General features: G+C 44.9%; 2 protein-coding genes across 2 annotated transcripts in view; one reads left to right on the top strand and one right to left on the bottom strand.

Annotated features, from left to right (window-relative positions):
• slc49a4 (solute carrier family 49 member 4) overlaps positions 1 to 11,229 on the bottom strand; it is a 25,098-nt gene extending 13,869 nt beyond the window's left edge. Inside the window, exons 1-7 of the mRNA XM_061919407.1 lie at positions 11,131 to 11,229; positions 10,943 to 11,065; positions 10,803 to 10,901; positions 10,639 to 10,737; positions 10,475 to 10,573; positions 4,685 to 5,126; positions 1,766 to 1,859 (exon numbers count right to left, since the gene is read on the bottom strand). Coding sequence (XP_061775391.1) covers positions 1,766 to 1,859; positions 4,685 to 5,126; positions 10,475 to 10,573; positions 10,639 to 10,737; positions 10,803 to 10,901; positions 10,943 to 11,065; positions 11,131 to 11,229 — 1,055 coding nt within the window. The remainder of the gene's footprint in view (positions 1 to 1,765; positions 1,860 to 4,684; positions 5,127 to 10,474; positions 10,574 to 10,638; positions 10,738 to 10,802; positions 10,902 to 10,942; positions 11,066 to 11,130) is intronic.
• Positions 5,148 to 25,383, top strand: hspbap1 (hspb associated protein 1). Its single transcript, XM_061918184.1, has 8 exons — positions 5,148 to 5,322; positions 11,661 to 11,841; positions 11,923 to 12,107; positions 14,895 to 15,031; positions 15,403 to 15,574; positions 22,828 to 22,911; positions 22,988 to 23,089; positions 24,840 to 25,383. The coding sequence occupies exons 2-8, from the start codon at positions 11,664 to 11,666 to the stop codon at positions 25,170 to 25,172; spliced, it is 1,191 nt and encodes a 396-aa protein (XP_061774168.1). The 5' UTR covers positions 5,148 to 5,322; positions 11,661 to 11,663; the 3' UTR covers positions 25,173 to 25,383.

The following is a 25,383-nucleotide window of genomic DNA, read 5'->3' as shown; positions in this document are numbered from 1 at the left end:
TTCTCAGCAGCAGTTGAAGAGCACCCTCTACTGGACACACAGAGAAGTGTTCAAGGGGAAGTGATAAATAAATGATAAATGGGTTGTACTTGTATAGCACTTTTCTACCTTCAAGGTACTCAAAGCGCTTTGACACTACTTCCACATTCACACACTGATGGAGGGAGCTGCCATGCAAGGCGCTAACCAGCAGCCATCAGGAGCAAGGGTGAAGTGTCTTGCTCAGGACACAACGGACGTGACGAGGTTGGTACTAGGTGGGATTTGAACCAGGGACCCTCGGGTTGCGCACGGCCACTCTACCACTGCGCCACGCCGTCCCCTTTTTTTCAAGTGTTTTGTTTATTGTTATTTATATATTGTTATTTACATATGAACACTGATATTTATTATTTATATATTATTTATAGATAAATGCTGACACTTATATATTGTTACTGTCAGATAAGCACTGAAATGTATTATTGATATATTATTTACATACAAACACTGACATTCATTACTTATATATTGTTATTTACAAACACTGACATGTATTATTGATATATTGTTATTTACATCTAAACACTGACATTATTGATATATTGTTGTTTATATATAAACACTGACATTTATTATTGATGTAGTTATTTACAAATAAACACTGACATTTATTATCGATATATTGTTATTTTCAGATAAACACTGAAATGTTTTATTGATATATTGTTATTTACGGATAAACAATGACATTTATTATTGATATATTGTTATTTACATAGTGTTAAAGATAGATAGATAGTACTTTATTGATTCCTTTAGGAGAGTTCCTTTTAATTTTCCTGAAGGAACTCTCCTAAAGGAATCAATAAAGTACTATCTATACATCTATATATACATCTATCCATCTATCGCATCCTGACCAAGGGGACATCAGACATCCTGAAAAGTGACATCATACCTCCTGACCAAGGTGACATCATACATCCTGACCAAAGGGACATCACACCTCCTGAGCAAGGTGACATCTTACCTCCTGAGCAAGGGGACATCTTACATCCTGACCAAGGTGACATCATACCTCCTGAGCAAGGTGACATCATACCTCCTGAGCAAGGGGACATCTTAAATCCTGACCAAGGTGACATCATACCTCCTGAGCAAGGTGACATCATACCTCCTGAGCAAGGTGACATCACACCTACTGACCAAGGTGACATCATACATCCTGAGCAAGGTGACATCACACATCCTGAGCAAGGTGACATCACACCTCCTGAGCAAGGTGACATCATACATACTGAACAAGGTGACATCATACACCCTGAGCAAGGTGACATCACACCTACTGACCAAGGTGACATCATACATCCTGAGCAAGGTGACATCACACATCCTGAGCAAGGTGACATCACACCTCCTGAGCAAGGTGACATCATACATCCTGAGCAAGGTGACATCACACCTCCTGAGCAAGGTGACATCATACATCCTGAGCAAGGTGACATCATACACCCTGAGCAAGGTGACATCACACCTCCTGAGCAAGGTGACATCATACACCCTGAGCAAGGTGACATCACACCTCCTGAGCAAGGTGACATCACACCTCCTGAGCAAGGTGACATCACACCCCCTGAGCAAGGTGACATCACACATCCTGAGCAAGGTGACATCAGTACACTATGTGAGGTGATGAGAGCCTGCCTGGTCAACAGGTCTCCAATCAGACCTCATTTAAGAGGACAACACCAGGCATCACCAACATGAGGAGGAGGAGCCTTACCAGCGACGGAGGGGCGGGTCTGACAGCGGGATGCTGCGTAGGACCGCCCCCAGCAGCATGAAGAAGGCCGACAAGAGGAGCGACGCACGCAGACCTGCAGGACACAGGAAGTGGTCAAACCAGCCCATCATCTCCGAGTTCACAGGTGTCAAACTCAAGGCCCTTAAGTGGCTCACCATGTCGTTTTGTTTAAATGTGTGTGTCTGTATCTCAATCTGTGTGTGTACACAGATCCCTGTGTGCATGTTTTCATTTGTGTGGCCCTATTTTCATTTGTGGATGTGTGTAGCAAAAAAAAAAATCTGTCTGTCCGTATTTTTATCTGTGTGTGTGTGTGTATTCAGATTTGTGTAAAACTGATTGCTTGTCTTTTTACACCTGACTTTTGGGACACTTCTGCCGTGTGTGTGTATTCAGATTTGTGTAAAACTGATTGCTTGTCTTTTTACACCTGACTTTTGGGACACTTCTGCCGTGTGTGTGTGTGTGTGTGTGTGTATTCAGATTTGTGTAAAACTGATTGCTTGTCTTTTCACACCTGACTTTTGGGACACTTCTGCCGTGTGTGCGTGTGTGTATTCAGATTTGTGTAAAACTGATTGCTTGTCTTTTTACACCTGACTTTTGGGACACTTCTGCCGTAGATGTGTGTGTCCTTTCTCTATACTCACCACTAGTGGGTGCCTTGCACCCACTCATGTTATTCTGTGTTGTCGACACACAGAGTGTCACACTGACAACACCCAAAGGGACACACAAATCTCACACAGCGGAAGTGTCCCAAAAGTCAGGTGTAAAAAGACAACCAAAAGGGTTCTTGCTTCACACAAATCTGAATACACACACAAACATTTTTTTTATACACAAATCTAAAGAGGGAAAGACTGATGTTTTTTACACACACATATTGAGATACAGACACACAAATATGAGTGCACACACAGATTGAGATACAGACACACAAATATGAGTACAGACACAGATTGAGATACAGACACACAAATATGAGTACACACACAGATTGAGATACAGACACACAAATATGAGTACACACATAGATTGAGATACAGACACACAAATATGAGTACACACAGATTGAGATACAGACACACAAATATGAGTACACACACAGATTGAGATACAGACACACAAATATGAGTACACACACAGATTGAGACACAGACACACAAATATGAGTACACACACAGATTGAGATACAGACACAAATATGAGTAAACACACACAGATTGAGATACAGACACACAAATATGAGTACACACACAGATTGAGATACAGACACACAAATATGAGTAAACACACACAAACTAGTACACGAATACGTAAATCTGATTACAGACGCACACATTAGGAAACACATTAGCAAATAGTGTTGCTCCAATTATACTTGCATACTTGCTACAGAACACTTGGACCGTTACAGATTAACTTTCTCCTTGGCTGAAAAGTGTGCGAGGAATCCCAGAGTTCCTCATTTCATGAGTGACAACAGGAAGTGTTTTTCTCCATGGGATGTGGAAGTGGCTTCGTGTTCTCTGTTCAGTCACGCCTGACGTCAGGTTTGTAAACTCAACTTTCTGTTCTCTCGCTATGCTAACTATTTAGGAAGGCCCGCAGGAGACCACAAACTACTTAACCTTCTAAAGTTGAAGTGGTTGCACATAGTTAGTTAAACAACACAAACGATCCCATAATGAGGACTTCTTAACACAGGTACTGGGTTTAAGATGGTGGACTCAATAAAGTGGGCAGTTTTTTTCAGCGAGCAAAACCAAAAATACCTAAGAGGACTTGAGTGCCACAAGGATCACTTTGAGAAACATTCCACTGGCACACTTTCATGGGTCAGAGGTCAAGATTCAGCACACAAGTGGACGCATCACGACCTCTTCATCAACATCTTTTACTTTCAGGGAGTTATGTCAGAGTGGACTTCTTACCCAATGGGCCACAGACGGTGTGTGTGTGTGTGTGTGTGTGATATTTAGACAACAATGTGTGTTTGTGTGTCACATTTAGACAACAAGGATGGCCTGTCTGTCACCATTAAAAGCAGGTCACACGTGAACATGGGCAAAATGTAGTTATTCTGCCAATAATTTGGATCGGAATGTTAAAACAATCCGATTACAAAGTGTATTTTCATGCATCACACGTTAAATCGGAATACTTTATTTTGACATGTGCAGCACAAACCGTAAACAGAAGTAGAAGAAGGAGTGACTAAACAAACACAGCTCTGTGCATTTCTGCTCGTCCGATGTGGTCACGTTATTTATCATTTCTTATTTTTGTTTGCTCCTTTTGTTTGACCTCTCTTTTTAAAAATGGACCTGTTCTGTGCCCTCCGTGTTGTGATGTGTACGGCCTGCCTCAGTTACTGTAGTCGCAGACATGACGTCTTCAGGGCATGTCTTCATGTTAGGCGTCTGAGGCTAGAAGTTGGCAGTAAGGTTGAGAATAAAACAGCTTGTTGAGACAACAACTGGATCATTCCTTTTATTGTTACATCTACACACAACACTTCAGACCATACTTTATATGTATATGTGTGTGTGTGTGTGTAGCTGCATCTGGGCGGAAGGCGGGGTACACCCCGGATAAGTCGCCACCTCATCACAGGGGCAAATATCTGTATATACACATACATATGAATAAATAAATGTATGTATGGGCCACATTTCGGACGCCCCTGCTTTAAAGTATTGACTAAACTGTTGGGTTCAAGACCCAAAAGAAGATGTTCGAAATCCCAAGAAGTCCATACTTATAAGACTTGTGTGCAGTGATACTGTAGTTAGCTGAGTTGTTAGCAGGAGCTAATCAATAATGAATAATGAGCAGGAGGTTCTTTGGAAAGGTCGTCAAGCCCCAAAGTAGAGTTTGAAAGGCGAGCCTCACCTCTTTTGTCCATGAGCCACATGAAGAGCAGCCAGGGGACGAAGCCCACTGGACCCCACAGCACCAACACGGCGATGTCGGACTTGGAGAAGCCGAAGGCCCGGACGGCGGAGTTCTGGATGGGCCCCCAGAAGTTCCACACCATCCCCTGCAGGAGGGCCAGCGCGGAGAAGAGTGCCAGGACCAGCCATCTGCGGCCGAACACTCGGCTGATGACCGGCGGCCCTCTGGCCCGGTCGGCGTGGGACGGGACGAGGAGCGGCTGCCTCTCGGCCTCCATGGTGGACCCGCCGGGAGCAGGTTGAGGGTGAAAGCCGTCTTTGGCGGACTTTCGGCGGCGGTGAGCGGACGCTGTCTGTCGCTGACCAAAACAAAACCGACGCGTCCGGAACTGAAGTGCGCATGCGCGTGCACACGGCTGTTGGCGTTTCCGCTCCAGAAACTAAGGCTACTCGGCCGCCATTTTGGCTCATCTTGTGGCATGAGCTCAGGTCGCGGCGTCGCTCCGTCATCTGAGCCACAATGGCGCAGTTTCATCCCTGAGCGTGTCCAAAGCCACCGGAAACACGAGACGTCACTTCTGTCACGTGAACCTTGTTTACTTCCGGACGGATCTCCGCAGCACGTGCCAGGAGGAGGTAAGTTGTCTCTCTTTCCAACAACAACACGCCAGCTACTTTTATAGAGCACAACCTGACTGAATGTGGGTTCTTGTTGTTGTTGTTGTGGTTGTTGTTGTTGTTGTTGTTTACCACTGCGGTCATCACCTTCTGAAATGCAGCTGCTGCTTCTTACTCCATCTTCTCACCGACGACGTCACAGCTAACTGGCTCTTACGGTGGCCGACACAGGCCAACACACAGACCCACAAACACTGATACACAGACCCACAAACACTGACACACATACCCACAAACACTGACACACATACCCACAAACACTGACACACATACCCACAAACACTGACACACAGGCCCACAAACACTGACACACAGACCCACAAACACTGACACACAGACCCACAAACACTGACACACAGACCCACAAACACTGACACACAGACCCACAAACACTGACACACAGACCCACAAACACTGACACACAGACCCACAAACACTGACACACAGACCCACAAACACTGACACACAGACTTACAAACACTGACACACAGACTTACAAACACTGACACACAGACCCACAAACACTGACACACAGACTTACAAACACTGACACACAGACCCACAAACACTGACACACAGACCCACAAACACTGACACACAGACTTACAAACACTGACACACAGACCCACAAACACTGACACACAGACCCACAAACACTGACACACAGACTTACAAACACTGACACACAGACTTACAAACACTGACACACAGACCCACAAACACTGACACACAGACTTACAAACACTGACACACAGACCCACAAACACTGACACACAGACTTACAAACACTGACACACAGACCCACAAACACTGACACACAGACCCACAAACACTGACACACAGACTTACAAACACTGACACACAGACCCACAAACACTGACACACAGACTTACAAACACTGACACACAGACTTACAAACACTGACACACAGACTTACAAACACTGACACACAGACCCACAAACACTGACACACAGACTTACAAACACTGACACACAGACCCACAAACACTGACACACAGACTTACAAACACTGACACACAGACCCACAAACACTGACACACAGACTTACAAACACTGACACACAGACTTACAAACACTGACACACAGACCCACAAACACTGACACACAGACCCACAAACACTGACACACAGACTTACAAACACTGACACACAGACCCACAAACACTGACACACAGACTTACAAACACTGACACACAGACTTACAAACACTGACACACAGACCCACAAACACTGACACACAGACCCACAAACACTGACACACAGACCCACAAACACTGACACACAGACCCACAAACACTGACACACAGACCCACAAACACTGACACACAGACCCACAAACACTGACACACAGACTAACAAACACTGACACACAGACCCACAAACACTGACACACAGACCCACAAACACTGACACACAGACTTACAAACACTGACACACAGACCCACAAACACTGACACACAGACTTACAAACACTGACACACAGACCCACAAACACTGACACACAGACTTACAAACACTGACACACAGACTTACAAACACTGACACACAGACCCACAAACACTGACACACAGACCCACAAACACTGACACACAGACCCACAAACACTGACACACAGACCCACAAACACTGACACACAGACCCACAAACACTGACACACAGACCCACAAACACTGACACACAGACTAACAAACACTGACACACAGACCCACAAACACTGACACACAGACCCACAAACACTGACACACAGACTTACAAACACTGACACACAGACCCACAAACACTGACACACAGACCCACAAACACTGACACACAGACTTACAAACACTGACACACAGACTTACAAACACTGACACACAGACTTACAAACACTGACACACAGACTTACAAACACTGACACACAGACCCACAAACACTGACACACAGACCCACAAACACTGACACACAGACTTACAAACACTGACACGCAGACCCACAAACACTGACACACAGACTTACAAACACTGACACACAGACTTACAAACACTGACACACAGACCCACAAACACTGACACACAGACCCACAAACACTGACACACAGACCCACAAACACTGACACACAGACCCACAAACACTGACACACAGACTTACAAACACTGACACACAGACCCACAAACACTGACACACAGACTTACAAACACTGACACACAGACTTACAAACACTGACACACAGACCCACAAACACTGACACACAGACCCACAAACACTGACACACAGACTTACAAACACTGACACACAGACTTACAAACACTGACACACAGACTTACAAACACTGACACACAGACTTACAAACACTGACACACAGACCCACAAACACTGACACACAGACTTACAAACACTGACACACAGACTTACAAACACTGACACACAGACCCACAAACACTGACACACAGACCCACAAACACTGACACACAGACTTACAAACACTGACACGCAGACCCACAAACACTGACACACAGACTTACAAACACTGACACACAGACTTACAAACACTGACACACAGACCCACAAACACTGACACACAGACCCACAAACACTGACACACAGACCCACAAACACTGACACACAGACCCACAAACACTGACACACAGACCCACAAACACTGACACACAGACTAACAAACACTGACACACAGACCCACAAACACTGACACACAGACCCACAAACACTGACACACAGACTTACAAACACTGACACACAGACCCACAAACACTGACACACAGACTTACAAACACTGATACACAGACTTACAAACACTGACACACAGACTTACAAACACTGACACACAGACTTACAAACACTGACACACAGACCCACAAACACTGACACACAGACCCACAAACACTGACACACAGACTTACAAACACTGACACACAGACTTACAAACACTGACACACAGACTTACAAACACTGACACACAGACTTACAAACACTGACACACAGACCCACAAACACTGACACACAGACCCACAAACACTGACACACAGACCCACAAACACTGACACACAGACCCACAAACACTGACACAGACCAACAAACACTGACACACAGACCAACAAACACTGACACACAGACCAACAAACACTGACACACAGACCCACAAACACTGACACACAGACCCATAAACACTGACACACAGACCCACAAACACTGACACACAGACCCACAAACACTGACACTCAGACCCACAAACACTGACACACAGACCAACAAACACTGACACACAGACCCACAAACACTGACACAGACCCACAAACACTGACACACAGACCCACAAACACTGACACACAGACCCACAAACACTGACACACAGACTTACTAACACTGACACACAGACCCACAAACACTGACACACAGACTTACAAACACTGACACACAGACTTACAAACACTGACACACAGACCCACAAACACTGACACACAGACCCACAAACACTGACACACAGACCCACAAACACTGACACACAGACCCACAAACACTGACACACAGACCCATAAACACTGACACACAGACCCACAAACACTGACACACAGACGCATAATCACTTACAGACAGACCCACAAACACTTACACACAGACCCACAAACACTTACACACAGACCCATACACACACATTTAAAACGCATTAGGAAAATTCTGCAAATTAAAACATATGACATCACCTAAAAATAACAGCAAAGGTGTCCAAACTTTTCCCACTGAGGACCGCACACTAAAGCAAATCTAAGCCATTTTGATAGCTTTCATTTTCTTAACCAATACAATATATTTTTTTTCAAACCTTTTAGGACTCCCCTCAAAACTCCAAATCTGTTTCAGCTTCATCTGTCGCTGTTGTTATTTTTTTTTAATGATGTATGCCCTTTTCATGAAAGAAACCCTTGTTTTTATGACTAAACATGCAACAACCCTCCCCCAAAAGTGTAGTATTTGAGGTGAAATAATTGGAGCCTTAAATAGGTTAATAATGCATAAAAACATTGTTTTTAAATGTTAATTTTTGAGCAACGACACAAAAAAAAAATACCACCAAAATTCTTCGGGATCCCAAAAAATTGTAAAAAAATAAGTCATACATTATTTTGGGGGGGAATATCTAAATGTAAGGAGTCTGAAAGGGTTTGTTTTAACGATTGGTTTCAATAACTATTTAATTCCATTCAGAATGTGTGGATACTACTTTTACTCTTGTTTTTGACAAATAAATAATACAAAATGAATTAATATAAATCAATAAGTGCAATCACTTCTCTTCAGGTTAAATGAGATCTGGTTTGACCTGCTACTACTCTTATTGTAATAAACATCTATGATAACAGATAGCTTTATTGCTCGTCTTCACCAAAACTATAACACACGGGAGTCCTAATACCAGAAAGGCAGTATTTGTGATCGATAAAACTTTCAGTGAATCAAAATTTAAGAAATTGTAACAGAAAGTTCATTACTTTGAAGTTGACCAATAAAAATGCAATAAATGGCGACTGCAATTTGACTCGGCAAATATAAACAAAGCAAAACACAGTTTTGACCTGGAGAAGGCAGGCTCGGTAAGAAAATTAAATAAAATCCGCGTCCCCGGGCACGCGCCGACTTCCGAAAATGTACCTCATTTCTAATTTCAATGTGTCAATATATTCAACTTAAAGCTACAACACAACAACATAAACAAAACACAACGACATAAAGACACAACACAACCCCATAAAGCCACAACACAACAAAACAAATAAATACTTCAATTCAATTGACATAAAGCCACAATAGACAAGGGAAGTGACAGCAGACACTGACTTCCTGAGATGAAAGTTCAAATAAAGAAAGTATTTTAGTTTGAATAACGTTTGTCACTAATGTTTAACGTCCTTGTCATTGAAAGTGTTTTCATATAAAGTCTGACCTTCTCAAATCTAATGTGCCTTTTTCTAGTATCGATAAAAATCGAAGTAATATTATCCATCAACACACGCACAATAATTGTGTAAGCACAACCACACCACTCTTACTCACCACATGTTTGTGTCACATGCCAGTTGTCGGCAGAGTCCCAGCACCTCTCCTGTGGCGGCATCTAGTGGTTGAGGGCTCACATTACATGTTTGTGTCACATGCCAGTTGTCGGCAGAGTCCCAGCACCTCTCCTGTGGCGGCATCTAGTGGTTGAGGGCTCACATTACATGTTTGTGTCACATGCCAGTTGTCGGCAGAGTCCCAGCACCTCTCCTGTGGCGGCATCTAGTGGTTGAGGGCTCACATTACATGTTTGTGTCACATGCCAGTTGTCGGCAGAGTCCCAGCACCTCTCCTGTGGCGGCATCTAGTGGTTGAGGGCTCACATTACATGTTTGTGTCACATGCCAGTTGTCGGCAGAGTCCCAGCACCTCTCCTGTGGCGGCATCTAGTGGTTGAGGGCTCACATTACATGTTTGTGTCACATGCCAGTTGTCGGCAGAGTCCCAGCACCTCTCCTGTGGCGGCATCTAGTGGTTGAGGGCTCACATTACATGTTTGTGTCACATGCCAGTTGTCGGCAGAGTCCCAGCACCCCTCCTGTGGCGGCATCTAGTGGTTGAGGTTTCACATTACATGTTTGTGTCACATGCCAGTTGTCGGCAGAGTCCCAGCACCTCTCCTGTGGCGGCATCTAGTGGTTGAGGGCTCACATTACATGTTTGTGTCACATGTCAGTTGTCGGCAGAGTCCCAGCACCTCTCCTGTGGCGGCATCTAGTGGTTGAGGGCTCACATTACATGTTTGTGTCACATGCCAGTTGTCGGCAGAGTCCCAGCACCCCTCCTGTGGCGGCATCTAGTGGTTGAGGTTTCACATTACATGTTTGTGTCACATGTCAGTTGTCGGCAGAGTCCCAGCACCCCTCCTGTGGCGGCATCTAGTGGTTGAGGTTTCACATTACATGTTTGTGTCACATGTCAGTTGTCGGCAGAGTCCCAGCACCCCTCCTGTGGCGGCATCTAGTGGTTGAGGTTTCACATTACACCTGTAAGAGGGCCTGCATGTATTTCAAAGGGCGATGCTCAGATGAATTTGGTTTTCCTGGGAAAATCATTGTAAAATAAGAGGTTCCAGCAGGTTGAAAAATGGCGGTTGTAAAGGGGGACAGGAAGGAAGTCCAGTGTGTAGTCTCTCAACAGCCGGTGGCCATATTTCACCTCTTGCAAGTCAACATTGTGTTGCATGACATCATCTTCAAAGGCCACAAAAAAGCTCTCCCCTCACAGGCAATGGCCGCCTTCAGTCCAGACCAGGCCCGGAGGATCGTGGCTGGCCTGCAGCAGCCCGCGGTCTTCTTGAACATGACGCAGGGCTGGCCGGTCCTCCACTGGACCGCCGAGAACCTGGGCCGACGTCTCGGGGACCGGACCGTCCGCTTCCGGCTGGGGAGAAAGGCGGAGACTAAGGGTAGCGAGGCGGAGTGCAGCAGTGTGTCGGCGTCCTGAAAGCCAAGACCTTTAGACCTTTCTACTGTCTTTCTGCCCATAGTTCCACTCTTTGAAACTCAGTGTTCCTACCTGGACGCAAAGATGGATCATTTTCTGGCCTGGGTCAAAGGTCAGGCCCAGGAAGATGTGGGTCCTTTCAGCGACTTCCCCTCGTCGGAGTACTGGGCCTACGCCGACTACAAGTACATCGCCATGTTGTTTGCCGACCAGCCGTCCATGTTTGAGGTAAGTGCGAGTAAAGTGTGTGGAAACACCAACTAAACATCACTAACTCCGTCAGCCATGTTGAATATTCCACTCCAAATACCTTGGGGTCATTTACGGAGTTTGACATCAGTGTAGTGACACTTCTGCACTTTGACCATATTATTAGGTCAGTTATACTGGAAATATGCAACAATTGTAAAGAGACACATTTGACCATATTATTAAGTCAGTCATACTGGAAATATGCAACAATTGTAAAGAGACACATTTGACCATATTATTAAGTCAGTCATACTGGAAATATGCAACAATTGTAAAGAGACACATATGTAAATAAATATCTAACAGTTGAGTCAACAGATGATACTTTCTAAAAGCATCCACCAACAATACTCCATTTGCATGTGGTGCCTGAAAGTCAACCAAATTTGAGATACATATTGCTATTAGAAGCGCTAACGCAGACGGACTATTTGAGCAACGCATTGATAGCAATGAGCTAATGCTATCTTACGCTGCTATTGTTGACACACGGCTGCATCTGCTTGGTCTCAAAGTTGCTAAAAGTCAATTGTAGATTATAATCGATGCATCTGTCAGCTGCTAGTAGACACGTGGTCATGGACTCACAGGCTGCCCCACTATCACACCCTCAGATGGACAAACTGACAAACACAACACTTTTTTAAACCCTTTGTGAGATTGTGATTAATTCTTTATCTAAACAGAATTATGTGAGCGTCGCAGCGAGAGTGGAAATATTACAGTAAGCGTTTGTTTTATAATGTTAGTTTGTATGTTTAGCACCGAGCAATGATGCTAATGCTATAGTGTCTCAATAAATCTACATCCATTTAGCACTCGGCTTCTAAAACTCATTTCTCATCCTTGTTGTGTTCGGGCTCGGAAATATAAGGTCCAGGATCATAATTTGTTCCAAAGTAATCCTTGGCTCTCTCAAAGTCTGCTTGATTAGCATTGTTGTTGAGGGGGAAGGGATCATGGATCACATGATTGGCTTGCTTGTTATCTCAGGCAATGTGTGTGAGATCGATACTACTTTCATCATATCTACATTTTTATGCACAAGCTTTGGAAGTCTTTAGCTGTCATAATATGAATATAGAAGCAACTAGTGTGTCCAGAAGTTTACTTGCTACTTGAAAAGAATTCAAAAGTGCAAAGGTTGGACACACATTCAGTTTTTGCAGACTTAAAATTCTGATCTGCTCCAAAGGCCAAGAAGGTCTTCCATGGAGACATGAAGATATGTCAAGAGTCTTTGTAAAGCACGTCGTCCTCTTTTCACTTCAAATGCACACCTTCTACTTCTCCTTTCACACACGGAAACACATCAAACAGGGATTTGGCAGAAGAATGTTCCCTGTCTGTTGTTAGCACACCACTGTGTGTTGTTAGCACACCACTGTCTGTTGTTAGCACACCACTGTGTGTTGTTAGCACACCACTGTGTGTTGTTAGCACACCACTGTCTGTTGTTAGCACACCACTGTCTGTTGTTAGCACACCACTGTGTGTTGTTAGCACACCACTGTCTGTTGTTAGCACACCACTGTGTGTTGTTAGGACAGGACTGTGTGTTGTTAGCACACCACTGTCTGTTGTTAGCACACCACTGTCTGTTGTTAGCACACCACTGTCTGTTGTTAGCACACCACTGTCTGTTGTTAGCACACCACTGTGTGTTGTTAGGACAGGACTGTGTGTTGTTAGCACACCACTGTGTGTTGTTAGGACAGGACTGTGTGTTGTTAGCACACCACTGTCTGTTGTTAGGACAGGACTGTGTGTTGTTAGCACACCACTGTCTGTTGTTAGCACACCACTGTGTGTTGTTAGGACAGGACTGTGTGTTGTTAGCACACCACTGTCTGTTGTTAGCACACCACTGTCTGTTGTTAGCACACCACTGTGTGTTGTTAGGACAGGACTGTGTGTTGTTAGCACACCACTGTCTGTTGTTAGCACACCACTGTCTGTTGTTAGCACACCACTGTGTGTTGTTAGGACAGGACTGTGTGTTGTTAGCACACCACTGTCTGTTGTTAGCACACCACTGTGTGTTGTTAGGACAGGACTGTGTGTTGTTAGCACACCACTGTGTGTTGTTAGCACACCACTGTCTGTTGTTAGCACACCACTGTCTGTTGTTAGCACACCACTGTGTGTTGTTAGCACACCACGTCTGTTAGCACACCACTGTGTGTTGTTAGTACAGGACTGTGTGTTGTTAGCACACCACTGTGTGTTGTTAGCACACCACTGTCTGTTGTTAGCACACCACTGTGTGTTGTTAGCACACCACTGTCTGTTGTTAGCACACCAATGTCTGTTGTTAGTACAGGACTGTGTGTTGTTAGCACATGACTGTGTGTTGTTAGCACACCACTGTCTGTTGTTAGCACACCACTGTGTGTTGTTAGCACACCACTGTGTGTTGTTAGCACACCACTGTCTGTTGTTAGCACACCACTGTCTGTTGTTAGCACACCACTGTGTGTTGTTAGCACACCACTGTGTGTTGTTAGCACACCACTGTGTGTTGTTAGCACAGTGGTGTGTGTTGTTAGCACAGTGGTGTGTGTTGTTAGCACAGTGGTGTGTGTTGTTAGCACAGTGGTGTGTGTTGTTAGCACAGTGGTGTTTGTTGTTAGCACAGTGGTGTGTGTTGTTAGCACAGTGGTGTGTGTTGTTAGCACAGTGGTGTGTGTTGTTAGCACAGTGGTGTGTGTTGTTAGCACAGTGGTGTGTGCAGCAGACACTTGCAGACCTACTTGTGTGCAGGAAGTGAAGTGGGAAGTGTTTGGCTTGGAGGGATGCAACGGGAAGGACAGCACCTTGTGGGTTGGCTCCAAGGGCGCCCACACGCCATGCCACCTGGACTCTTACGGCTGTAACCTGGTCCTGCAGGTCCAAGGACGGTAAGATGGAGGACCTGACCTCACACTGACACACATTCTAGTCTTCCAACATGCACACACACACACACACACACACACACACACACACACACACACACACACGCGCACGCACGCGCGCACGCACGCACGCACGCACGCACGCACGCACACACACACAGACACACACACGCACGCACACACACACACACACACACACACACACACACACACACACACACACACACACACACACACACACACACACAGTCAGCTGCATGTCACCAAGTGTTGCTAGAGAATGTTGTGAAGAAGAGTTCCAGTGTGTAGCACACATGCAGCCACAAGTAGATTGCAGTGTACTTCCTGACCCCCAGTGTACTTCCTGTCTGCAGGAAGTGCTGGCACCTGTTCCCACCTGAGGACACGTCCACCCTCTACCCCACCAGGGTCCCGTACGAGGAGTCCAGTGTCTTCAGCCGTGTGGACGTGCTCCATCCTGACCTGACCAGGTTCCCTGCCTTCACCCGGGCCAGAGTCCACACCGTCACCCTGGAGCCTGGACAGGTGCTGAAACACACACACACACACACACACACGCACGCTCGCGCACACACACACACACGCACGCTCGCGCACACACACACACACACACACACACACACACACACACACACACACACACACACACACACACACAGTGCACTGATGTTGTCACCTTGTGTAAAAGGTAAATAAAAAGAGAATACAACAAATCCTTTTCAACTTATATTCACTGGAATAGACTACAAAGACAATAGATTTCCTCTTCACACTGACACACTTTCTTCTTTTTTGCAAATATTAGCTCATTTGGAAATTGATGCCTGAAACATGTTTCAAAAAAGCTGGCACAAGTGGTGTGGTGTCCTCTGGAACAAAGAGGAAAAGAACCATGGGGACTGTTGTAGGGTGAACGTGTTCTAGGCAGCATGTGTGATGGTATGGGGGTGTATTAGTGATTGTTGTAGGGTGAAAGTGTTCTAGGCAGCATGTGTGATGGTATGGGGGTGTATTAGTGATTGTTGTAGGGTGAAAGTGTTGTAGTCAGCATGTGTGATGGTATGGGGGTGTATTAGTGATTGTTGTAGGGTGAAAGTGTTCTAGGCAGCATGTGTGATGGTATGGGGGTGTATTAGTGATTGTTGTAGGGTGAAAGTGTTCTAGGCAGCATGTGTGATGGTATGGGGGTGTATTAGTGGTTGTTGTAGGGTGAAAGTGTTCTAGTCAGCATGTGTGATAGTATGGGGGTGTATTAGTGGTTGTTGTAGGGTGAAAGTGTTCTAGGCAGCATGTGTGATGGTATGGGGGTGTATTAGTGATTGTTGTAGGGTGAAAGTGTTGTAGTCAGCATGTGTGATGGTATGGGGGTGTATTAGTGATTGTTGTAGGGTGAAAGTGTTCTAGGCAGCATGTGTGATGGTATGGGGGTGTATTAGTGATTGTTGTAGGGTGAAAGTGTTCTAGGCAGCATGTGTGATGGTATGGGGGTGTATTAGTGATTGTTGTAGGGTGAAAGTGTTGTAGTCAGCATGTGTGATGGTATGGGGGTGTATTAGTGATTGTTGTAGGGTGAAAGTGTTGTAGTCAGCATGTGTGATGGTATGGGGGTGTATTAGTGATTGTTGTAGGGTGAAAGTGTTCTAGGCAGCATGTGTGATGGTATGGGGGTGTATTAGTGATTGTTGTAGGGTGAAAGTGTTGTAGGCAGCATGTGTGATGGTATGGGGGTGTATTAGTGATTGTTGTAGGGTGAAAGTGTTGTAGGCAGCATGTGTGATGGTATGGGGGTGTATTAGTGATTGTTGTAGGGTGAAAGTGTTCTAGGCAGCATGTGTGATGGTATGGGGGTGTATTAGTGATTGTTGTAGGGTGAACGTGTTGTAGTCAGCATGTGTGATGGTATGGGGGTGTATTAGTGATTGTTGTAGGGTGAAAGTGTTCTAGGCAGCATGTGTGATGGTATGGGGGTGTATTAGTGATTGTTGTAGGGTGAAAGTGTTGTAGTCAGCATGTGTGATGGTATGGGGGTGTATTAGTGATTGTTGTAGGGTGAAAGTGTTCTAGGCAGCATGTGTGATGGTATGGGGGTGTATTAGTGATTGTTGTAGGGTGAAAGTGTTCTAGGCAGCATGTGTGATGGTATGGGGGTGTATTAGTGATTGTTGTAGGGTGAAAGTGTTCTAGTCAGCATGTGTGATGGTATGGGGGTGCATTAGTGATTGTTGTAGGGTGAAAGTGTTCTAGGCAGCATGTGTGATGGTATGGGGGTGTATTAGTGATTGTTGTAGGGTGAAAGTGTTCTAGGCAGCATGTGTGATGGTATGGGGGTGTATTAGTGATTGTTGTAGGGTGAAAGTGTTCTAGGCAGCATGTGTGATGGTATGGGGGTGTATTAGTGATTGTTGTAGGGTGAAAGTGTTGTAGTCAGCATGTGTGATGGTATGGGGGTGTATTAGTGATTGTTGTAGGGTGAAAGTGTTCTAGGCAGCATGTGTGATGGTATGGGGGTGTATTAGTGATTGTTGTAGGGTGAAAGTGTCCTAGGCAGCATGTGTGATGGTATGGGGGTGTATTAGTGATTGTTGTAGGGTGAAAGTGTTCTAGGCAGCATGTGTGATGGTATGGGGGTGTATTAGTGATTGTTGTAGGGTGAAAGTGTTCTAGGCAGCCTGTGTGATGGTATGGGGGTGTATTAGTGATTGTTGTAGGGTGAAAGTGTTCTAGGCAGCATGTGTGATGGTATGGGGGTGTATTAGTGATTGTTGTAGGGTGAAAGTGTTCTAGGCAGCATGTGTGATGGTATGGGGGTGTATTAGTGATTGTTGTAGGGTGAAAGTGTTCTAGGCAGCATGTGTGATGGTATGGGGGTGTATTAGTGATTGTTGTAGGGTGAAAGTGTTCTAGGCAGCCTGTGTGATGGTATGGGGGTGTATTAGTGATTGTTGTAGGGTGAAAGTGTTCTAGGCAGCATGTGTGATGGTATGGGGGTGTATTAGTGATTGTTGTAGGGTGAAAGTGTTCTAGGCAGCATGTGTGATGGTATGGGGGTGTATTAGTGATTGTTGTAGGGTTAAAGTGTTCTAGGCAGCATGTGTGATGGTATGGGGGTGTATTAGTGATTGTTGTAGGGTGAAAGTGTTCTAGGCAGCATGTGTGATGGTATGGGGGTGTATTAGTGATTGTTGTAGGGTGAAAGTGTTGTAGGCAGCATGTGTGATGGTATGGGGGTGTATTAGTGATTGTTGTAGGGTGAAAGTGTTATAGTCAGCATGTGTGATGGTATGGGGGTGTATTAGTGATTGTTGTAGGGTGAAAGTGTTGTAGGCAGCATGTGTGATGGTATGGGGGTGTATTAGTGATTGTTGTAGGGTGAAAGTGTGGTAGTCAGCATGTGTGATGGTATGGGGGTGTATTAGTGATTGTTGTAGGGTGAAAGTGTTCTAGGCAGCATGTGTGATGGTATGGGGGTGTATTAGTGATTGTTGTAGGGTGAAAGTGTTGTAGTCAGCATGTGTGATGGTATGGGGGTGCATTAGTGATTGTTGTAGGGTGAAAGTGTTCTAGGCAGCATGTGTGATGGTATGGGGGTGTATTAGTGATTGTTGTAGGGTGAACGTGTTCTAGGCAGCATGTGTGATGGTATGGGGGTGTATTAGTGATTGTTGTAGGGTGAAAGTGTTGTAGTCAGCATGTGTGATGGTATGGGGGTGCATTAGTGATTGTTGTAGGGTGAAAGTGTTGTAGTCAGCATGTGTGATGGTATGGGGGTGTATTAGTGATTGTTGTAGGGTGAAAGTGTTGTAGTCAGCATGTGTGATGGTATGGGGGTGCATTAGTGATTGTTGTAGGGTGAAAGTGTTGTAGTCAGCATGTGTGATGGTATGGGGGTGCATTAGTGATTGTTGTAGGGTGAAAGTGTTCTAGGCAGCATGTGTGATGGTATGGGGGTGTATTAGTGATTGTTGTAGGGTGAAAGTGTTCTAGGCAGCATGTGTGATGGTATGGGGGTGTATTAGTGATTGTTGTAGGGTGAAAGTGTTGTAGTCAGCATGTGTGATGGTATGGGGGTGTATTAGTGATTGTTGTAGGGTGAAAGTGTTCTAGGCAGCATGTGTGATGGTATGGGGGTGTATTAGTGATTGTTGTAGGGTGAAAGTGTTCTAGGCAGCATGTGTGATGGTATGGGGGTGTATTAGTGATTGTTGTAGGGTGAAAGTGTTCTAGGCAGCATGTGTGATGGTATGGGGGTGTATTAGTGGTTGTTGTAGGGTGAAAGTGTTCTAGGCAGCCTGTGTGATGGTATGGGGGTGTATTAGTGATTGTTGTAGGGTGAAAGTGTTCTAGGCAGCATGTGTGATGGTATGGGGGTGTATTAGTGATTGTTGTAGGGTGAAAGTGTTCTAGGCAGCATGTGTGATGGTATGGGGGTGTATTAGTGATTGTTGTAGGGTGAAAGTGTTCTAGGCAGCATGTGTGATGGTATGGGGGTGTATTAGTGATTGTTGTAGGGTGAAAGTGTTCTAGGCAGCCTGTGTGATGGTATGGGGGTGTATTAGTGATTGTTGTAGGGTGAAAGTGTTCTAGGCAGCATGTGTGATGGTATGGGGGTGTATTAGTGATTGTTGTAGGGTTAAAGTGTTCTAGGCAGCATGTGTGATAGTATGGGGGTGTATTAGTGATTGTTGTAGGGTGAAAGTGTTCTAGGCAGCATGTGTGATGGTATGGGGGTGTATTAGTGGTTGTTGTAGGGTGAAAGTGTTCTAGTCAGCATGTGTGATAGTATGGGGGTGTATTAGTGATTGTTGTAGGGTGAAAGTGTTCTAGGCAGCATGTGTGATGGTATGGGGGTGTATTAGTGATTGTTGTAGGGTGAAAGTGTTCTAGGCAGCATGTGTGATGGTATGGGGGTGTATTAGTGATTGTTGTAGGGTTAAAGTGTTCTAGGCAGCATGTGTGATAGTATGGGGGTGTATTAGTGATTGTTGTAGGGTTAAAGTGTACTAGGCAGCATGTGTGATGGTATGGGGGTGTATTAGTGATTGTTGTAGGGTTAAAGTGTTCTAGGCAGCATGTGTGATAGTATGGGGGTGTATTAGTGATTGTTGTAGGGTGAAAGTGTTCTAGGCAGCATGTGTGATGGTATGGGGGTGTATTAGTGATTGTTGTAGGGTTAAAGTGTTCTAGGCAGCATGTGTGATGGTATGGGGGTGTATTAGTGATTGTTGTAGGGTGAAAGTGTTCTAGGCAGCATGTGTGATGGTATGGGGGTGTATTAGTGATTGTTGTAGGGTGAAAGTGTTCTAGGCAGCCTGTGTGATGGTATGGGGGTGTATTAGTGATTGTTGTAGGGTGAAAGTGTTCTAGGCAGCATGTGTGATGGTATGGGGGTGTATTAGTGATTGTTGTAGGGTTAAAGTGTTCTAGGCAGCATGTGTGATAGTATGGGGGTGTATTAGTGATTGTTGTAGGGTGAAAGTGTTCTAGGCAGCATGTGTGATGGTATGGGGGTGTATTAGTGGTTGTTGTAGGGTGAAAGTGTTCTAGTCAGCATGTGTGATAGTATGGGGGTGTATTAGTGATTGTTGTAGGGTGAAAGTGTTCTAGGCAGCATGTGTGATGGTATGGGGGTGTATTAGTGATTGTTGTAGGGTGAAAGTGTTCTAGGCAGCATGTGTGATGGTATGGGGGTGTATTAGTGATTGTTGTAGGGTTAAAGTGTTCTAGGCAGCATGTGTGATAGTATGGGGGTGTATTAGTGATTGTTGTAGGGTTAAAGTGTACTAGGCAGCATGTGTGATGGTATGGGGGTGTATTAGTGATTGTTGTAGGGTTAAAGTGTTCTAGGCAGCATGTGTGATAGTATGGGGGTGTATTAGTGATTGTTGTAGGGTGAAAGTGTTCTAGGCAGCATGTGTGATGGTATGGGGGTGTATTAGTGATTGTTGTAGGGTTAAAGTGTTCTAGGCAGCATGTGTGATAGTATGGGGGTGTATTAGTGATTGTTGTAGGGTGAAAGTGTTCTAGGCAGCATGTGTGATGGTATGGGGGTGTATTAGTGATTGTTGTAGGGTGAAAGTGTTGTAGGCAGCATGTGTGATGGTATGGGGGTGTATTAGTGATTGTTGTAGGGTGAAAGTGTTCTAGGCAGCATGTGTGATGGTATGGGGGTGTATTAGTGATTGTTGTAGGGTGAAAGTGTTCTAGGCAGCATGTGTGATGGTATGGGGGTGTATTAGTGGTTGTTGTAGGGTGAAAGTGTTCTAGTCAGCATGTGTGATAGTATGGGGGTGTATTAGTGGTTGTTGTAGGGTGAAAGTGTTCTAGGCAGCATGTGTGATGGTATGGGGGTGTATTAGTGGTTGTTGTAGGGTGAAAGTGTTCTAGGCAGCATGTGTGATGGTATGGGGGTGTATTAGTGATTGTTGTAGGGTGAAAGTGTTCTAGGCAGCATGTGTGATGGTATGGGGGTGTATTAGTGGTTGTTGTAGGGTGAAAGTGTTCTAGGCAGCATGTGTGATAGTATGGGGGTGTATTAGTGGTTGTTGTAGGGTGAAAGTGTTCTAGGCAGCATGTGTGATGGTATGGGGGTGTATTAGTGGTTGTTGTAGGGTGAAAGTGTTCTAGGCAGCATGTGTGATGGTATGGGGGTGTATTAGTGGTTGTTGTAGGGTGAAAGTGTTCTAGGCAGCATGTGTGATGGTATGGGGGTGTATTAGTGGCCAAGGCATGGCTAACTTACACATCTGTGAAGGCACCATTCGTGTTGAAAGGTACATACAACATATGTTGTTATCATGGACGCCCCTGCTTATTTCAGCAAGACAATGCCAAGCCATGTGCTTCATAGTAAAAGAGTGCGGGTACTAGACTGGCCTGCCTGTAGTCCAGACATAGAAAATGTGTGCAGGCTAAAATATGAGGCAGGAGACTGTTGAACAACTTAAGCTGTACATCAAGCAAGAATGGGAAAGAATTCCACTTCAAAAATGTGTCTCCTCAGTTCCCAAACCTGCACTGAGTGTTGTTCAAAGGAAAGGCCATGTAACACACTGGTAAACATGTCTTTTTGTCCATGTGTTGCTGTCATTCCATTCTAACTTCATGATTATTTATTTGTTTGTCAGTGTGAAGATGAAATATCTTGTCTTTGCAGTCTATTCAATTGAAAATAAGTTGAAAAGGATTTGTTGTATTCTTTTTATTTAGCTTTTACACAACCTGACAACTGGAACTGCATTTCTACTTTGTACATGATGTTAGTCACTTAGTGATGAAGTTAAAAGATGGTGGCATGAGGCGGTACTGACTAACAGCTGGTGGCATGAGGCGGTACTGACTAACAGCTGGTGGCATGAGGCGGTACTGACTAACAGCTGGTGGCATGAGGCGGTACTGACTAACAGCTGGTGGCATGAGGCGGTACTGACTAACAGCTGGTGGCATGAGGCGGTACTGACTAACAGCTGGTGGCATGAGGCGGTACTGACTAACAGCTGGTGGCATGAGGCGGTACTGACTAACAGCTGGTGGCATGAGGCGGTACTGACTAACAGCTGGTGGCATGAGGCGGTACTGACTAACAGCTGGTGGCATGAGGCGGTACTGACTAACAGCTGGTGGCACGAGGCGGTACTGACTAACAGCTGGTGGCATGAGGCGGTACTGACTAACAGCTGGCGGCATGAGGCGGTACTGACTAACAGCTGGCGGCATGAGGCGGTACTGACTAACAGCTGGCGGCATGAGGCGGTACTGACTAACAGCTGGTGTCGCGTCAGGTCCTGGTGGTGCCCAGGCACTGGTGGCACCACGTGGAGTCAGTGGACGACGTCACCGTCAGCGTCAACTCCTGGCTGGAACTGGTAGGACTCGGTTTGCTTTGATGGGAGGAGCTGGCGGGATGGTTCTAACAGCAGGAAGTCAACTTGTGTCCGTCAGGAGGACGACCACGTGGCACGGCTTGGCGAGGCGGTGACCAGGACGGTGGTGTGCGCCCTGAAGAGAGACCACCACGCCCACGACTGGCTCAACCCCACGGAGGTAAACGCCGCTAGCGTGCTAAGCTAATTCTACCGCTCAATTTATTGATTGCTTGAGACTTGTATTAGTAGATTGTACAGTACAGTACATATTATTAGTAGATTGTACAGTACAGTACATATTATTAGTAGATTGTACAGTACAGTACATATTATTAGTAGATTGCACAGTACAGTACATATTATTAGTAGATTGCACAGTACAGTACATATTATTAGTAGATTGCACAGTACAGTACATATTATTAGTAGATTGTACAGTACAGTACATATTATTAGTAGATTGCACAGTACAGTAAATATTATGAGTAGATTGTACAGTACAGTACATATTATTAGTAGATTGCACAGTACAGTACATATTATTAGTAGATTGTACAGTACAGTACATATTATTAGTAGATTGCACAGTACAGTACATATTATTAGTAGATTGCACAGTACAGTACATATTATTAGTAGACTGCACAGTACAGTACATATTATTAGTAGATTGTACAGTACAGTACATATTATTAGTAGATTGTACAGTACAGTACATATTATTAGTAGATTGCACAGTACAGTACATATTATTAGTAGATTGCACAGTACAGTACATATTATTAGTAGATTGCACAGTACAGTACATATTATTAGTAGATTGCACAGTACAGTACATATTATTAGTAGATTGTACAGTACAGTACATATTATTAGTAGATTGCACAGTACAGTACATATTATTAGTAGATTGTACAGTACAGTACATATTATTAGTAGACTGCACAGTACAGTACATATTATTAGTAGATTGCACAGTACAGTACATATTATTAGTAGATTGCACAGTACAGTACATATTATTAGTAGATTGCACAGTACAGTACATATTATTATTAGATTGCACAGTACAGTACATATTCCCTACAATTGACCACTAAATGCTTACACCCCAATAAGTTATTCAACTTCTTGAAGTCGGGGTCCACCTTCATCAATTCTTGGATTGTGCGCCATCATGCCCGACTAGCCTGCTCTGCTAGCGCTAAATGCTAACATAAACGTTAGCATTACAACACAGGAAAAGTTAGCATAGCACAAAGATGACAAGCCAAGATGTTTAGGTTTCCACCAAGGAAAATAGCTCAAATTCAGGGTGGCGTGGCTCAGATGGTAGAGCAACTGGGCTAGCATTAAACGTTAGCATGCTAACAGATAACAGGAAAGTTTAGCATACATATATCGGAAGCCATGATGTTTGCCTTTCGATGAATGAATACATTAGCTGAAATGCTAGCATGAAACTTTAGCATGCCAGTGTTAGCATGATGCTATGGGAAAAGTTAGCGTACTTCTAAGATGCCGCCGAGTATGGAAAGTCATTACTTTTGCTTTTTATACAAATAAAATGTCCAAAAATGATAGCATTAAATATTAGCATGCTAACATGGAAGTAAGCATATTTGTAAAAGACGAACTAAGGTTTTACTTTGACATATAGCACATTAGCTATCAGGCTAGCATGAAACCTTAGCATGCTAACACAGAAAAGTAAAACAAGCCAGGAATAAAATCAAATAAGTTCCCGGCCTAAAAATGTCTTCTTAAACATTTACTTTTTCAATGTTTAATATTTTGTTTTTGAAAAGGCTGACTGGGTTCAGACTGGAGATGATTGACAGTCTCCATTCTGATGAAGTTTTGCTAGTAGGGTCAAGGGTCAGCTGCTGCGTAGACACGCCCCTTACCTGCCAGTGACTCACCTGCAGGAGGCGGTGCCATCCCATAATGACAACATGCGCTACGTCAACATGGCGCTGCAGGCCTGTGCCGCGCCACAGCGGACCCGCCCGCCGGCTGGCGACTCTCACCCGGCCAAGAGGGACTCGGACGGACGCATCAGGCGGCGGGCCGGCGAGGCGGTGCCCTTTGGCCCGTGTCTACTTCCTGTTAGTCCACAGCCCCGCCCACACGGCGACGCCCCTCCCAGTGGGCCAGGTGACGGCCCGGCTGAGACCGTGACCACGGACCGGCTGCTGGACTGTCTGCTGCACCCTGACGTCATCGCCATGGTTACGCAGCTGCTGCTCCACAGCCGGTAGATGTACCTGCTCGCCAGGTGCTTGATGACACACTTCCTGGCAGGAAGTAATAAAACATCACCACTAATTTTCTTATTCTTTTATTAAATATTGTTTTCCTAATTCAATATTGTTTATGCAATTAAATATTGTTGTTTTTAAAAAGTAGATGTAGGAGCCTGAATGTTGATGTACATTTTATAAAAGGTGCTTGATGTTTACTCCGCCAAAA

Source organism: Nerophis ophidion, linkage group LG13 (assembly GCF_033978795.1).
Source record: "Nerophis ophidion isolate RoL-2023_Sa linkage group LG13, RoL_Noph_v1.0, whole genome shotgun sequence".
NCBI lineage: Eukaryota > Metazoa > Chordata > Actinopteri > Syngnathiformes > Syngnathidae > Nerophis > Nerophis ophidion.
The sequence above is the reverse complement of the archived record's forward strand: the minus strand, read 5'-3'. Positions and strand labels throughout refer to the sequence as shown.

Bases quoted from the DNA above. Each gene is read 5' to 3' on its own strand.
- hspbap1 (XM_061918184.1), top strand. From the start codon at position 11,664: ATGGCCGCCTTCAGTCCAGACCAGGCCCGGAGGATCGTGGCTGGCCTG. The intron at 15,575-22,827 runs GTGCTGAAACAC...GTGTCGCGTCAG, and splicing joins TCACCCTGGAGCCTGGACAG to GTCCTGGTGGTGCCCAGGCA. The intron at 22,912-22,987 runs GTAGGACTCGGT...TGTGTCCGTCAG, and splicing joins TCAACTCCTGGCTGGAACTG to GAGGACGACCACGTGGCACG.